The 13,010-nt window shown below is 43.4% G+C and overlaps 1 protein-coding gene across 3 annotated transcripts in view; it reads left to right on the plus strand.

Moving 5' to 3' along the window:
• Positions 1–13,010, plus strand: part of LOC115076905 (protein-arginine deiminase type-1-like) — a 204,821-nt gene that overhangs the window by 177,273 nt on the left and 14,538 nt on the right. For all 3 annotated transcript variants that reach the window (XM_029578906.1, XM_029578905.1, XM_029578908.1), the window contains 4 exons: positions 6,109–6,253; positions 6,611–6,704; positions 10,601–10,677; positions 11,102–11,227. In XM_029578906.1, coding sequence (XP_029434766.1) covers positions 6,109–6,253; positions 6,611–6,704; positions 10,601–10,677; positions 11,102–11,227 — 442 coding nt within the window. The remainder of the gene's footprint in view (positions 1–6,108; positions 6,254–6,610; positions 6,705–10,600; positions 10,678–11,101; positions 11,228–13,010) is intronic.

Raw genomic sequence — 13,010 nt, forward strand, 5'->3', positions numbered from 1 at the left:
TTTAGAATTATTATTTTATATTACTTGAGAAATGTATAAATAGAAATGTGGAGACTGAACTGGAAAAAGCAAGAAGCCAGACTGAGTGTATGCAGTGCAACAATGGAAAAACAAAAACATTAACTTGATAGTCATTTTATTCTGTATTTGGTGAGGGTCTGTCTGGGTTCTGTGTGTGTGACCCAGGTAAGGGTATCCTGCAAGCTTGTATTTTCTGTGTAGGGATCTATAAGAGTTTGGCTTGTTCTGTTTTCCTAATAGCAGGTGTATTGGTGTTTACAGCCTGGTTAAATATTTGTAGTGTTGCCTTTTCATAGGTAGGGTTGTTACTGTTTGAATGAGTTCCATAATGCAGATGTAACTTTTTGCGCATTAGTTTGTGTACATTATTGCAGATCCTGGGAGTCTGTTAGGTACTATTTCTCTTTCCATTTCTCCAGGTTTGCACTGCATACAGAGTGGCTTTTTTTGGGTTTCCATTCCAGTTTCTGTCTCCATATTTGTAATTTGTGTTCTCACAGGACAAGCAGGATGGTAGTCCTTACATATGGGTAACATCACAGGATGGAGCCCAATCACAGAACACTTTAATCAAAGTTTCCAGAACTTTGACTGGCCCCTACTGGGCATGCCCAGCATGGCACTAACCCTGCAGCCAGCAGGGGTCCCCCTTCAGTCTTCTTTTTTCCGCGCAGCAGTAGCCAGGCGGTTAAGGAGCTCTGCAGAGATTCCTGACAGGAATTTTCCTCACCAAATTACTAAAAGTTAATTTGCCCCACAGGGGACCCTCCTTTACCTTTTTCAAGCCGCGGTACTCCGGTAAGTTTTCTACCCGTTTTCCGTTGATTACCGTCGAGTTTGGCCCTCGTGGCCTACTGGCCGTTGACCGTACCGCGATTCAATTTTTCCATGGCCAAGGCGTCGGGGTTCCGTCGATGCCCAGACTGTAATCGCACCATGTCTATCACAGACCCCCATAAAGTCTGTGTAATGTGTCTTGGACGAGAGCAAGATGTCCTAACCTGCACCAAATGTGCCTTAATGATACCAAAAGGTCGCAAGGCCAGAATGGAGAAGATGGAGCTTCTCTTCCGTGCTCAAACCCTGACTCCGTCCATTGCATCGATATCGTCGGAACCGGCACCGTCAACTTCGCGCCAGCATCGACCACCGGCCGGTGACCGTTCGGCATCGACGACATCTCGGCCTTCGACTCCCTCTACTCCTCCTCAGGACCGAGAGGATCGCAGAGAGAAACATCACCATTGACATAGAAAGTCTCGGACCATCGAGGGAGCGAAATCATCGACCTCGCTATTGTCCGAGCTGCGGTCGAAAAAACCCCATCCAGAAAAGGGTCACCGAGGCAACCCTCACCCGACAGGGGATTGGGAGCCGCGACTCCGCCTTTAACGGTGGTCCCTCCGGCTATGCCTCTGCCTCCTTCTTCTGTTCCAGAGCCGGGGCTGCTTGCTCCATGTCTCTGAGAAGAACTGGACCGGATGGTTCAGGAGGCCATCGACAAGGCGATGCAACGGCTCCAGGTTCCTCCGGCACCAACACCAGTACTGATTGTGGAACCGAGAACCGACCCGATTCCGGCAGTGTTGGCACCGCTGCTCTCCAGGATGGAAGCACTTATTGCCGCTTTTCCACCGATGGACCCCGGGTCACTGATGGCTCCGGTGCCCTCTCCACGTACTCTGTCATCGGAGAAACACCGTTCTGCATCCCTCCATCTGGAGTCCTGCTCAGCCATCGATGCCGATACATCCCTCACCACTGATCCAACCATCGGTACCAATACGCCCATCGGTGTCACCAAGCCATCCATCGATGCCCTCGATGACTGCGCCGGTGACTTCGATGCCTTCATTGGTGCCTTTGATAATTCCTCCGATTCCTTCAGAGCCTAGACCAGGACCTTCAGGTACCCCACCACCCCATCCCCCTCTAGTTCCTAGAGGGACAGGTGCTGATCCCTATGATACCTGGACTGATGATTCCTCACCAGACACCAATGATTTATCTTCACCACCTTCACCCACTGAAAGTAGGAAGCGTTCTCCTCCAGAGGACCTCTCCTTTATAAATTTTGTGAAGGAAATGTCTGAATTGGTTCTCTTCCAATTACAGACTGAACAGGATGACAGACATCAGATGATGGAGTTGCTCTAATTCCTGGATGCTCCCAAGGAAATAACCTCCATCCCTATCCACCAGGTTCTTCTGGATCTCCTCAAGAAGAACTGGGAACATCCTGGCTCCATTGCTCCAGTGCATAGAAAAGCTGACACTACCTATTTGGTGCAGTCAGCTCCAGGTTTTCAGAAAACTCAATTGGATCACCAATCTGTAGTTGTTGAATTGCACAAAAAAGAGCAAAGAGATCAAAGCCTCACACTTCTTTCCCCCCTGGCAAGGATCAGAAGTTTCTAGATGCCATAGGCCGCCAAGTATTCTAAGGCTCAATGCTCATCTCCCGGATTACCACCTATCAGCTCTATATGACCCAATATAATAGGGTCATTTTTAAGCAGATACAAGATTTGACAGATACCCTGCTTCAACAATTCCAAGAACAGCTTCAAACCCTAGTAAACAAGGGTTTGAGGCAGGCAAGCATGAGATCAGATCATCTTATGATATCTTTGAAACTGATACTAGGGTATCTGCAGCTGCTATTTCGGCAAGAAGATGGGCCTGGCTCAAGACTTCCGACCTTCGCCCTGAAGTACAAGACAGGTTATCTGACCTGCCCTGTGTGGGAGACAATCTGTTTGGCAAACAGATTCAGGAATGGTGGCAGAACTTAAAGACCATCATAAGACCCTAAGACAGCTCTCTCTGATGCCTTCTGACTACTCTTCAAAACAGCCCTTCCGCAAGGACTCGAAGAAGTCATTCTTCTGCCCGAAGAAGTCCTACCCGCCACCAGCTAGATCCCGTTTCACGAGTCCTTTTCAAAAAGCCTAGTCTCGTCAGACACGGAAACAAAATACCGCAAGCAGCTCCCCAACCAGGTCCTGCTTCAGGTTTTTGACTTCTACCTAGAGAGCAGCAGCCAGCTTCCATTGCCTCACATACCAGTGGGGGGTCGATATGCCACTTCAACAACAGGTGGCACTCAATCACCTCAGACCAATGGGTACTGGCAATAATTGCTCAAGGTTATCATCTGAACTTTCTCTCCATTCCACCAGACTCCCCACCTCTGCCGACGTAGAGAACATCCGATCACTCCATCCTTCTGGATCAAGAGGTCTCCCTCCTTCTCCAGTCCAAGACAATAGAACCTGTGCCCTTCTCTCAGCATGGCATAGGGTTCTATTCCCGGTACTTCCTAATCCCCAAACAATCAGGAGGCGTTCGTCCAATCCTGGACCTACGGGCCCTCAACAAGTACCTCCAGTGGGAAAAGTTCAAGATGGTAACCTTGGGCTGTCTTCTTCCTCTTCTACAAAGCGGAGACTGGCTCTGCTCTCTAGACCTCCAGGATGCATACACTCATATTGCGATAACTCCATCTCATCGCAAATACCTGAGGTTTCTAGTAGGCCCCAAGCACTTCCAGTACCGAGTGCTTCCATTCGACCTAGCGTCTGCGCCACGAGTCTTCATGAAATGCCTCGTAATGGTTGCAACCTTCCTAAGAACTCAGGGTGTTCACGTCTACCCCTATCTAGATGACTGGTTAATCAGGGCTCCCTCTCAGCAAGCTGCTCAGTCATCCCTCAATCTAACCTTACACACTCTAATTTCATTAGGATTTCTCGTCAATTATGACAAATCCTCTTTAGTCCCATCTCAAACCTTGTCGTTCATTGGGGCAGACTTGGACACTTTGCAGGCAAACGCTTTTCTACCTCGACAACGAGTTCTCACTCTCGTGTTTCTTGCACACCAGCTATAGTCTTGGCACTCTGCGACTGCACGCCACTTTCTCATTCTCCTGGGACACATGATGTTCTCAGTTCAAGTCACACCAATGGCCCGTTTGGCCATGAGAGTCATGCAGTGGACTCTACGGTCACAATGGACTTAAAGCATTCAGCCCCTGTCGACCATTGTCCATGTAACCGACTCACTCCATCAGTCTCTTGCCTGGTGGAGAAATCAGAACAATCTCATCCAAGGATTGCCCTTCCAGGCTCCAGACCCTCAAATAACTCTCATTAATGATGCTTCCAACCTCGGCTGGGGAGCCCATGTGGCCAATCTGTAGACACAAGGATCTTGGTCTCCAGAGGAAGCCAAACACCAAATAAACTTCCTGGAGCTTCGAGAAATCAGATATGCTCTCAGGGCATTTCATTATCGCCTCTCAAATCAAGTTATCTTGATCCAGACAGACATCCAGGTGGCCATGTGGTACATCAACAAACAGGGAGGCACGGGCTCCTTCCTTCTGTGTCAGGAAGCTGCGCAGATTTGGGTGGAAGCTCTCTCCCATTTGATGTACCTCAGGGCCACCTGGTTACTGGGAGTGGACAATGTGTTGGCAGACAAGCTGAGTCACATCTTTCAACTGCACGAGTGGTCTCTCAACCCCTCAGTAGTGAAATCCATCTTCCAACAATGGGGATATCCTCAAATAGACCTCTTTGCGTCTGCTCAAATAGCAAAGTACAGAACTTCTGCTCTCTCATTCGCAGCAAACACTCTCAGCCCAGAGATGCATTCTCCCTCTCGTGGGCAACCGGTCTGCTTTATGCATTCTCTCCACTGCCTCTTCTCTCAAAGACTCTCATGAAGTTACGTCAGGACAAGAGAACCATGATTCTGATCGCACCTCACTGGCCACGCCAAGTGTGGTTTCCAATCCAAGGATCTCTCCATTCGCAGGCACATTCCCCTGGGAAAGGACTCGCTTCTGATCACTCAAAACGACGGGTGCCTCCGCCACCCCAATCTCCAAACCTTGTCCCTGATGGCATGGATGTTGAAAGGTTAATCATCCAACCACTTAACCTTTCTGAACCAGTTTCCCGTGTCCTGATTGCTTCGCAGAAGCCTTCCATGAGAAAATCTTACTCTTATAAATGGAATAGGTTTAAGTCATGGTGCTCTTCTCAGTCCCTTGACCCCTTTACCTGTCCAGTCACCAAGTTTTTAGACTATCTCTGGCACTTATCAGAGTCAGGTCTAAAAGCTTCTTCCATCAGGATGCATGTCAGTGCGGTAGCCACCTTCCATAAAGGTGTCGGGGATGTTCCTATATCAGAGCAACCCCTGGTAACACGTTTTCTGAAAAGCTTGCTTCACCTCAAGCCTCCACTGCATCCTCCGGCCCCTTCTTGGGACCTTAACCTGGTTTTGGGTCGGCTCATGAAACCACCATTCGAGCCTCTTCACTCCTGTGACCTTCGATATCTCACATGCAGACTTGTGTGAAACATTTATGCATTTAGTATGAATCCTAAAATCTAATAAATAAACATTATTGATCACACATTCACACCTCATACATCCCATTCATTCCTAAAACCACAATGCATATACATTATATATAATATTATACATTCAAGAAAAGACCCATTTAACATATGTCCAAATATTCCCCCGTTAACATATATCTAAATGCTCGGAGCATATGTTAAATGGGTCTTTTCTTGAATGTATAATATTATATATAATGTATATGCATTGTGGTTTTAGGAATGAATGGGATGTATGAGGTGTGAATGTATGAGGTGTGAATGTGTGATCAATAATGTTTATTGATTAGCTTTTAGGATTCATACTAAATGCATAAATGTTTCACACAAGTCTGCATGCTATATATTTATAAATTTTGTATACACAATAAAGTTATCTAATCATTAGGCTTTGGATTTTGCCTACTGTCCTCTGGCATAGTTACTTTGTTCTGAAAAAATGGCATCAGCTATCCAGTTTTATACTTAGGTCCCTATCACGGAACAATATGGGGGGTTAACACCCTTCCACTCATTCTCACTGGGGACACAATGATTTAACAATTGTTGCTAAAGCAGAAGAATTAACCTTTTGTTAAAAAAAAACAAAAAACCTGTCTCTGAATTATAAATTCTTTCAGGTCACTATTTGTTTACTTGTTTGCCCCTTTCTTTGTCATTTGAGTAACAGGTCTGGTGGAAGGAAGATGAATAAGCTTGTCAGAGACTTCCTGTTTGCTCAGAAAGTGCAGGCCCCTGTGGAACTCTACTCTGATTGGTTGCAAGTGGGTCATGTTGATGAGTTTATGACCTTTGTCCAGTCCTCTGACAGAAAGGTAACTTAAATCGCTATAGTTTTCAATAAGTTTGACAAGCTCTGTAATTGATAAGCTCTAAGGTTATCAAAGAAAAGATGAGCCAATCTTGATTTTACACTGTCACATCTATGGACTTGTGTTCCTACTGCTGTCGGAGATTTTGTAACTACAATTTCATACCCGTGATGGGGCACAATCAGGATTGGCTTAACTGTCCCTCATGACATGAAGTAAACCAGAATTATATACCATATAATACTACTTGGCCTCTATTTAGTCACATTTATTCCATACCCCTGCATTGAGGATGATTGCGATATTTCTGTTAGTGAGACAGACATGATTTTGACTTGATTTTCTCCGTCTTTTGCTCAGGGTTTCCGGTTGCTCCTGGCCAGTCCCACCGCCTGCTACCAGCTGTTCAAGAGGAAGCAGCAGGAAGGTCATGGAGATGCTGCCATGTTCCAAGGTAGCGGGGAGGGGGAAGGGAAAAATGGGAGGAAAAACACAGGGGGAAGGAGGGAGTTGCAGGAGAAAACTGCCAAGCAGGAAAAAATGGAAATAAAATAGTGGAATTTATGGGGTTGTCTGCTAGAAATGGTTTGAAAACACACAACTGGCAAGCACAACTGCAAACCTTACCTATTATCCTGCCATACACCCATGGATGGATTTCTTGGATTACACCTGTGACATTTCCAACTCAGAACTTTGCTATTTTTACACTATTCCCTGGATTCAAAATTCTTGAAAATTTATGTTCATCTGTTTTGTCGTCAGCCTTATTATACCAGACTCTTCTGCCTCAACAACTGCATCAAACAGGGAAACCTGCAGCTGGATCCAATAATGAGACTTCTTTATAATTCTTCCGGTGCATGTTACCTTCCTTGAAGCAGGAGGCTCAAAAACGTGTGCTCAATTTTATAATAGCCCATGTAGGGCTGAAATTCGTATGTACTTTGTACACGAGAACTTCAGTCCTAATGTTCAACGAGGACTTGCACGCATAAGGTCTGCTTTGAAAATTATTGGGATCATATGTACATTTTGCGTGGCATAGGCGCAAATATTTATGCACACGAAGATTTGCATGCATACTTTTGAAAATAAAATTATGCGCATTAATGATTGCCCAGTTCCACCCCCAGAACCACCTCTTTGCAGTACGTGCAATATTACTTCCAACATGTACTTTTACACAAACAACCCCAGGGGTAATGTTCAAAAAGCCCATTTACATATGTAACACTGCATTTTGAAAATTCATCCCTAAATGGAAGCTTTTAACAGTGGTAGATATCTCCTTCTTTCTGCAAACCGTTCTCGGAATTTATTTATTTATTTTTGTTAAACATCTTATATTCCACACGTTCCAAACTTTGTTCAATGCAGATTACATAATATACAGTACATACAAAGCATTTAATATAATATACAATACAAACATTTCTCTTAAAAATATTACATATAACAAGCTTACATAAAGGGAAATATACAAAAACTTCCTACAATCCATTAACCATAAACCAATCAAAAGAGTCTTGCTTTTAACTTTTTCCAAAACTTTAAATAATCAATTTCTTTCCTCAATTCGCTTGGCAGTGAATTCCATAGAACCGGAACCAAGTAAGAAAATAATTTCTCTCTTATTTCCTGATAACTACTGGATTTTAATAGCTGATTTGACTTTCTGGTGGATCATTATTTCTCTTGTATGTGAACATACCCACCAATCCTAAGACTTGTATTTTCAAAATATTTTGTGGTAACAAACTTTTAAAAATGTGCTTTTAGATATACAGTATTTAGAGAATAGATTACTGCAATTTTTCATGGGGACAGCCCATAGAGAGAATGCTGGCAGAGACCAAGAAAATGCCTAGATGGTGAGGGGGGTAGAGAAAAGGGAGGGCGAGAGGAGTCACTGTGGTGCAGGCAGCCAGATCAGTTATTTTGGCTGCTGCATGCGGCTGCCGAGTGAGTCACATCTGGTGCTCAGTGTACACTCTCCCCCTCTCACTAAACCTGGGGATAAGACAGAGGCTGGAAGGACTCAGAGGAGGCTTATGAGGGGGAAGAGGTAGAGGTTGCCGAGTGCAACATGTGCACGGCACAAAATGGGACCCATATATCTAAGTCCTGTATGCCAAATAGTCCCCTGCCGACCAACAGCACCTCAATTTTTGTTGTGCCTGTTGGCACCTTGTTCGGTAACTGTTGGTCTCATCTGCTACTGGGGGACAGCCTGGAGCTTGGTATTCACCCACATGTGAGGACTACCATCCTGCTTGTGCTAGGAGAAAGCGCAGTTGCTTACCTCTAACAGATGATGGGTACAGTACCTTGTTCTCTGGAACAAGGTACTGTACCCACCATACTCAAACAAGCAGTAGTAAAACCCATTGTGAAGAAACCCAACCTTGACCCTTCTAGTTTAGCTAATTACCGATCTATTTCAAACCTCCCATTCCTCTCAAAAATTCTAGAAAAACTTGTCAACAATCGCCTTTCTGACTACCTTGAACATCATAATATCCTCTCTACCACACAACATGGTTTCCGGAAACACCGGAGCACAGAAACCCTACTATTGTCTCTAACTGACACTCTAATTAAAGGCATGGATACCGGTAACTCCTATCTGCTAGCTATGTTGGATATATCTGCAGCATTCGACACCGTCAATCACGACATACTTATTAACACTCTTATCAGTATTGGTCTAGCAGAAACTACACTATCCTGGATCAAGTCCTACCTTCAAAATAGGCACTATACAGTACTCATAACTAATAATAATCCGACCCAATTAACCTTGACTGAGGTGTCCCCCAGGGTTCCTCCCTTTCCTCAACCTTATTCAACATATATATGCTCCCCCTATCCAACCTCCTCAACAATCTTAATATCAAGCACTTCATCTATGCAGACGATGTGCAAATTCTTCTCCCTTTCACAGACACACTGCAATCTGCCCTTCTAAAGTGGGAATCATGCCTTAATTCTATTAACCACTTAATCACAAACATGCATCTAGCTCTCAATCCTCAAAAAACAGAACAACTTATCATCACCAACAATCACCCTGCAAACACAGTACAGGTTTCCTTGCAATGCCGCTGCATATGCACATTGTTAAGGCTAAAAGGATTTATTTAAAACATAAATCATTTTCTCTAACATGCTGGTGCATAACTATTCTGGTCGGGAAGCAAATATTAAATGTAAAGTGCACTGAATCTTACATACGCCGGTGATTACATGCTCACTTTCACTATTGTCAGACTCGGTCGGAGTTCTTTACAGTGGCGCTGCATGCACAAAAAATTAGAACTAAAAAAGTTAAGAAATAGTTATGCGCCTTAGTTTCAAAAAAAATAATAAGATCAGCAGTGTGGAGTGCCTTGAAAGCAATTAAATACTACTGACAGACCCTCTACTTTTTAATCTTATTAGCAGGAGTCACAATGTAATGAATATATGCACAGCTTTACTAGACACGCTATCAAATCCTTATTGTTCCGCTGTTTGTTTTTAAATTAGATATTTAAATTAATATTGATAAATTTAATGTTGTCATGCAATTTCAGCAGTCTCCATTATAGTTTGTTTTTAACCCTAATATCAAATATAGAGGTATTTTCCACTCTGTCTCAGTTTTTTATAGTAAATTCTTGCATACACACACACATCATAGTTCAAAACTATGTTTTGTTTATGATTAAGGTGGCAAAGCAATTTCATGCTCTAGAGCAAAAGTGTTGCCACTAATAATAATTAAGCTCTGGACTACTGCCTGCCATTGGGACAAAATAATTTTTTCCATACAATTTAAGAAGTATTAGAAAAGTAAGGTAATTAATTTTTATTTAATTCCTGTTTTACTTTCCTCACATTTTTTCCCTTCTGCCCCTGTTCCCTCACTCCTTAATTTCCAATACCCTATAGATTCATATGACATCATCTGCATTAAGAAATAATTCCTTTGTTTTAATTATAAATACAATTTATGTTTTATTTAATTACTTATTAATTTATCATTTTTGCAGCCCTTAATGCAGTCCCGCTATCGCACAAAACTCTGCCTGAGTCTGGCATTTTTCTAATTTGTGTTGTGAATTTTAACTGTTCTCTTAATAAAGGAATCCCTACACCTAAGGTGATCGGTCAGACTCTATTTTGTTTGCCTGCTGGCTATATTTGACCATCTTCTGTATTGCTTCTTTGGGCTGCTGAACATAGCCAGATATTCTATGGCTGCCACTTAGCCGAATAAGTCCAACTTATCCGGCTAAGTAGCATTTGAATATTGGGCCCCCTGGGTTGCCTGTGCATGCATAAAATTTTCTCTCTTCATTACAGGACTAAGTATTCCACAACCAACTATAAATGACATTCTGAAAAATAAACTCTTGAAGAAAGAAAATGATTACTTTCAGGTATGAAAAGACAGAGTATTAAGTATGTTTGTTTTTTTAGAGCTTATTCCCCTCAGATGGCTGAGGTGTGAAGCAAAACTTTAGGAATAGATTTCTGAAAGATAGATGATATAGGTCAAACAGGAGCCATAGACTGAATTTACTTTCACATTGGATGATTCCATCCTGTAATCCTGTAGCTACTATCAGGTTTGTCTGAGGCAACCTGGACATTTTTCAAGAATAAAGTGGACATAGTCATAGTTGCTGAAACAAGAAATGAGGATAGGCACAGAGATAATGAATTAAGTTTTCTCTTTCCTCTAGGAGGTATTAGTAGAGACAGAAATGGCTACTATATATGTAGAATATGTGGCTAAGGTTTTTAGTGATAGCCCAATTGATGTTTTCATGCATTGATCTCTAATATTTTGTATCTCCTTAGAGTTGTGTTGACTGGAATAGGGATATTCTTAAAAAGCAGCTGGGCCTTACAGAGCAGGACATTGTTGATATCCCTGTGCTCTTCAAATCAGAAAATGGCTTGGCAGATGCTTACTTTCCCAATATGGTAAGGATTGCACAAGGGCTTACAAGGATCCTGATTTAGGTCTTAATACATTCAACTAGATCCTATCTCCGAGTGTGCCATTTTTTGTAAGGTAATTGCAAAGGCTGTCTTCAGCCAGTTGCAGGAATGTTTAGCTGAACATGATCTGCTTGATGCTTTTCAATCAGGGTTTCTGAAGAGACAGCCCTCTTGTCTTTATTTCATGATCTTCATCTCCAATTAGATCAGAGCAATGATATCCTTTTAGTGTTACTTGACATATCTTTGGCCTTTGATCTTGTTAATAACATTTTTTTGTAATGATTATCTGGTTTGGGTCTGCAAGGTACTGTATTGCAACAGTTTACTTTGTTTCTCACAACCTGAGAGCTATCTGTTGCAGTAGGTGATTTTAATCCTGCTACACATTCTGTCATTTGTGGTGCCCTATAAGGCTCCATTATATTGTCCACTTTATTTAATACTTAGAAGCACGAGGCAATCACCTAGAGTGCCAGTATTTAGAGGGGTGGGGGGCAGCAAAAAACTGCCATGGGAAAGAGCAGATGAATTGGCTGATCACAGCCTAGGCCTTCCCTATTCTCCTACAATAGACAACAAGAGCAGTCTGATTACCAATGGGGCAGGAGTCTGCTTCCCAGAACTACTGACGCAATAGGAGAGGGGGCATAGTCACCCTGGTTCCCAGGGAGGGCTTGGCCTCTGCTCGCCCTCTCTGCAGCCTCCTCTGGCCGACCGGAGAAACTGGTGAGCAATGCTTCTTATCTGCTGCGCCCTCCTCCTGTAAGTAATACGCTACATATGTCCCAAGCTTTTTAAGTATAGCTCCCCACTTCGGTGTCTGGGCCGATTAGTGCAGGGGACACACTCAGTCCTGGGGCTAAGTCCCAGTTATCTTGTACCAGTCCTTTCAACCCCAGGCCATGGATTCTCTTGATTGGGGGGGGGGGCGCAGGTTTAACCTCCTGAGCCCAAGACATGCACGGGAACAGGGGACCCACTTTCAGTCCCTTCACTCTCTCACAAGTTTGTACTCTCTGTCAATTCGTTTATGGCTGATATTCTTTGTATAAACAGGCATGGCATCTTAAATGGTGTTCAAAATAAAACTTTTATTGAAACAAAAGATAAACTGGAAAATCCATTTCAAAAACAAAGTTCCTGAATCTTCATACAAAACATAAAAATCCACAGGCCTGTTCTCACTTTGCTGTTCTCTAAGCCAGTATCCCTAAGGGATAGGGACATCGCTACTGTCCTCATTCCTGGGTGAGTGAAAGTGGGCTCATGGGAAAAAGGCATATCTCAGTCTCTCTGATGATCAAAACTCCTTGGGCCTTGGATGTCAAAATCCAATAACTTAGAAAAACAAAACACTCCTTTCAAAAACTTCTCTTCTCTCAAACAGATGCAGGAGCCACCCCAGTTCAGCTGGGCATAGGGCAGACACAGCACCCAAACTCTCTCTCAGGCAGCGAGAGGGTTTCCTCCTGAAGCTGGGATCAAGTCCAGAATAGCCGGAAATACTTCTCTTCACCAAAATCAGTCTCTCCAGATCCTCCTTCCCTTTCTTGTCCAGGCCAGTGGGGCCTAGCCAGGGAACACCATGGGAAAACCTCTCACTGCTCAGTCCCAACACATGCTCAGCCCCAATATATAAAGCAAAGCTAACCAATCCCAGCTTTGAGAGAAAGAAACTTCAGGTCCCTTAGGGTTGAACAAAAGGGTAAAACTTACTAATAAGCCATCGGAGCATCCCTTCCATAAGTTTAGACTATATCCA

This window comes from Rhinatrema bivittatum, chromosome 15 (genome assembly GCF_901001135.1).
Source record: "Rhinatrema bivittatum chromosome 15, aRhiBiv1.1, whole genome shotgun sequence".
Lineage (NCBI taxonomy): Eukaryota > Metazoa > Chordata > Amphibia > Gymnophiona > Rhinatrematidae > Rhinatrema > Rhinatrema bivittatum.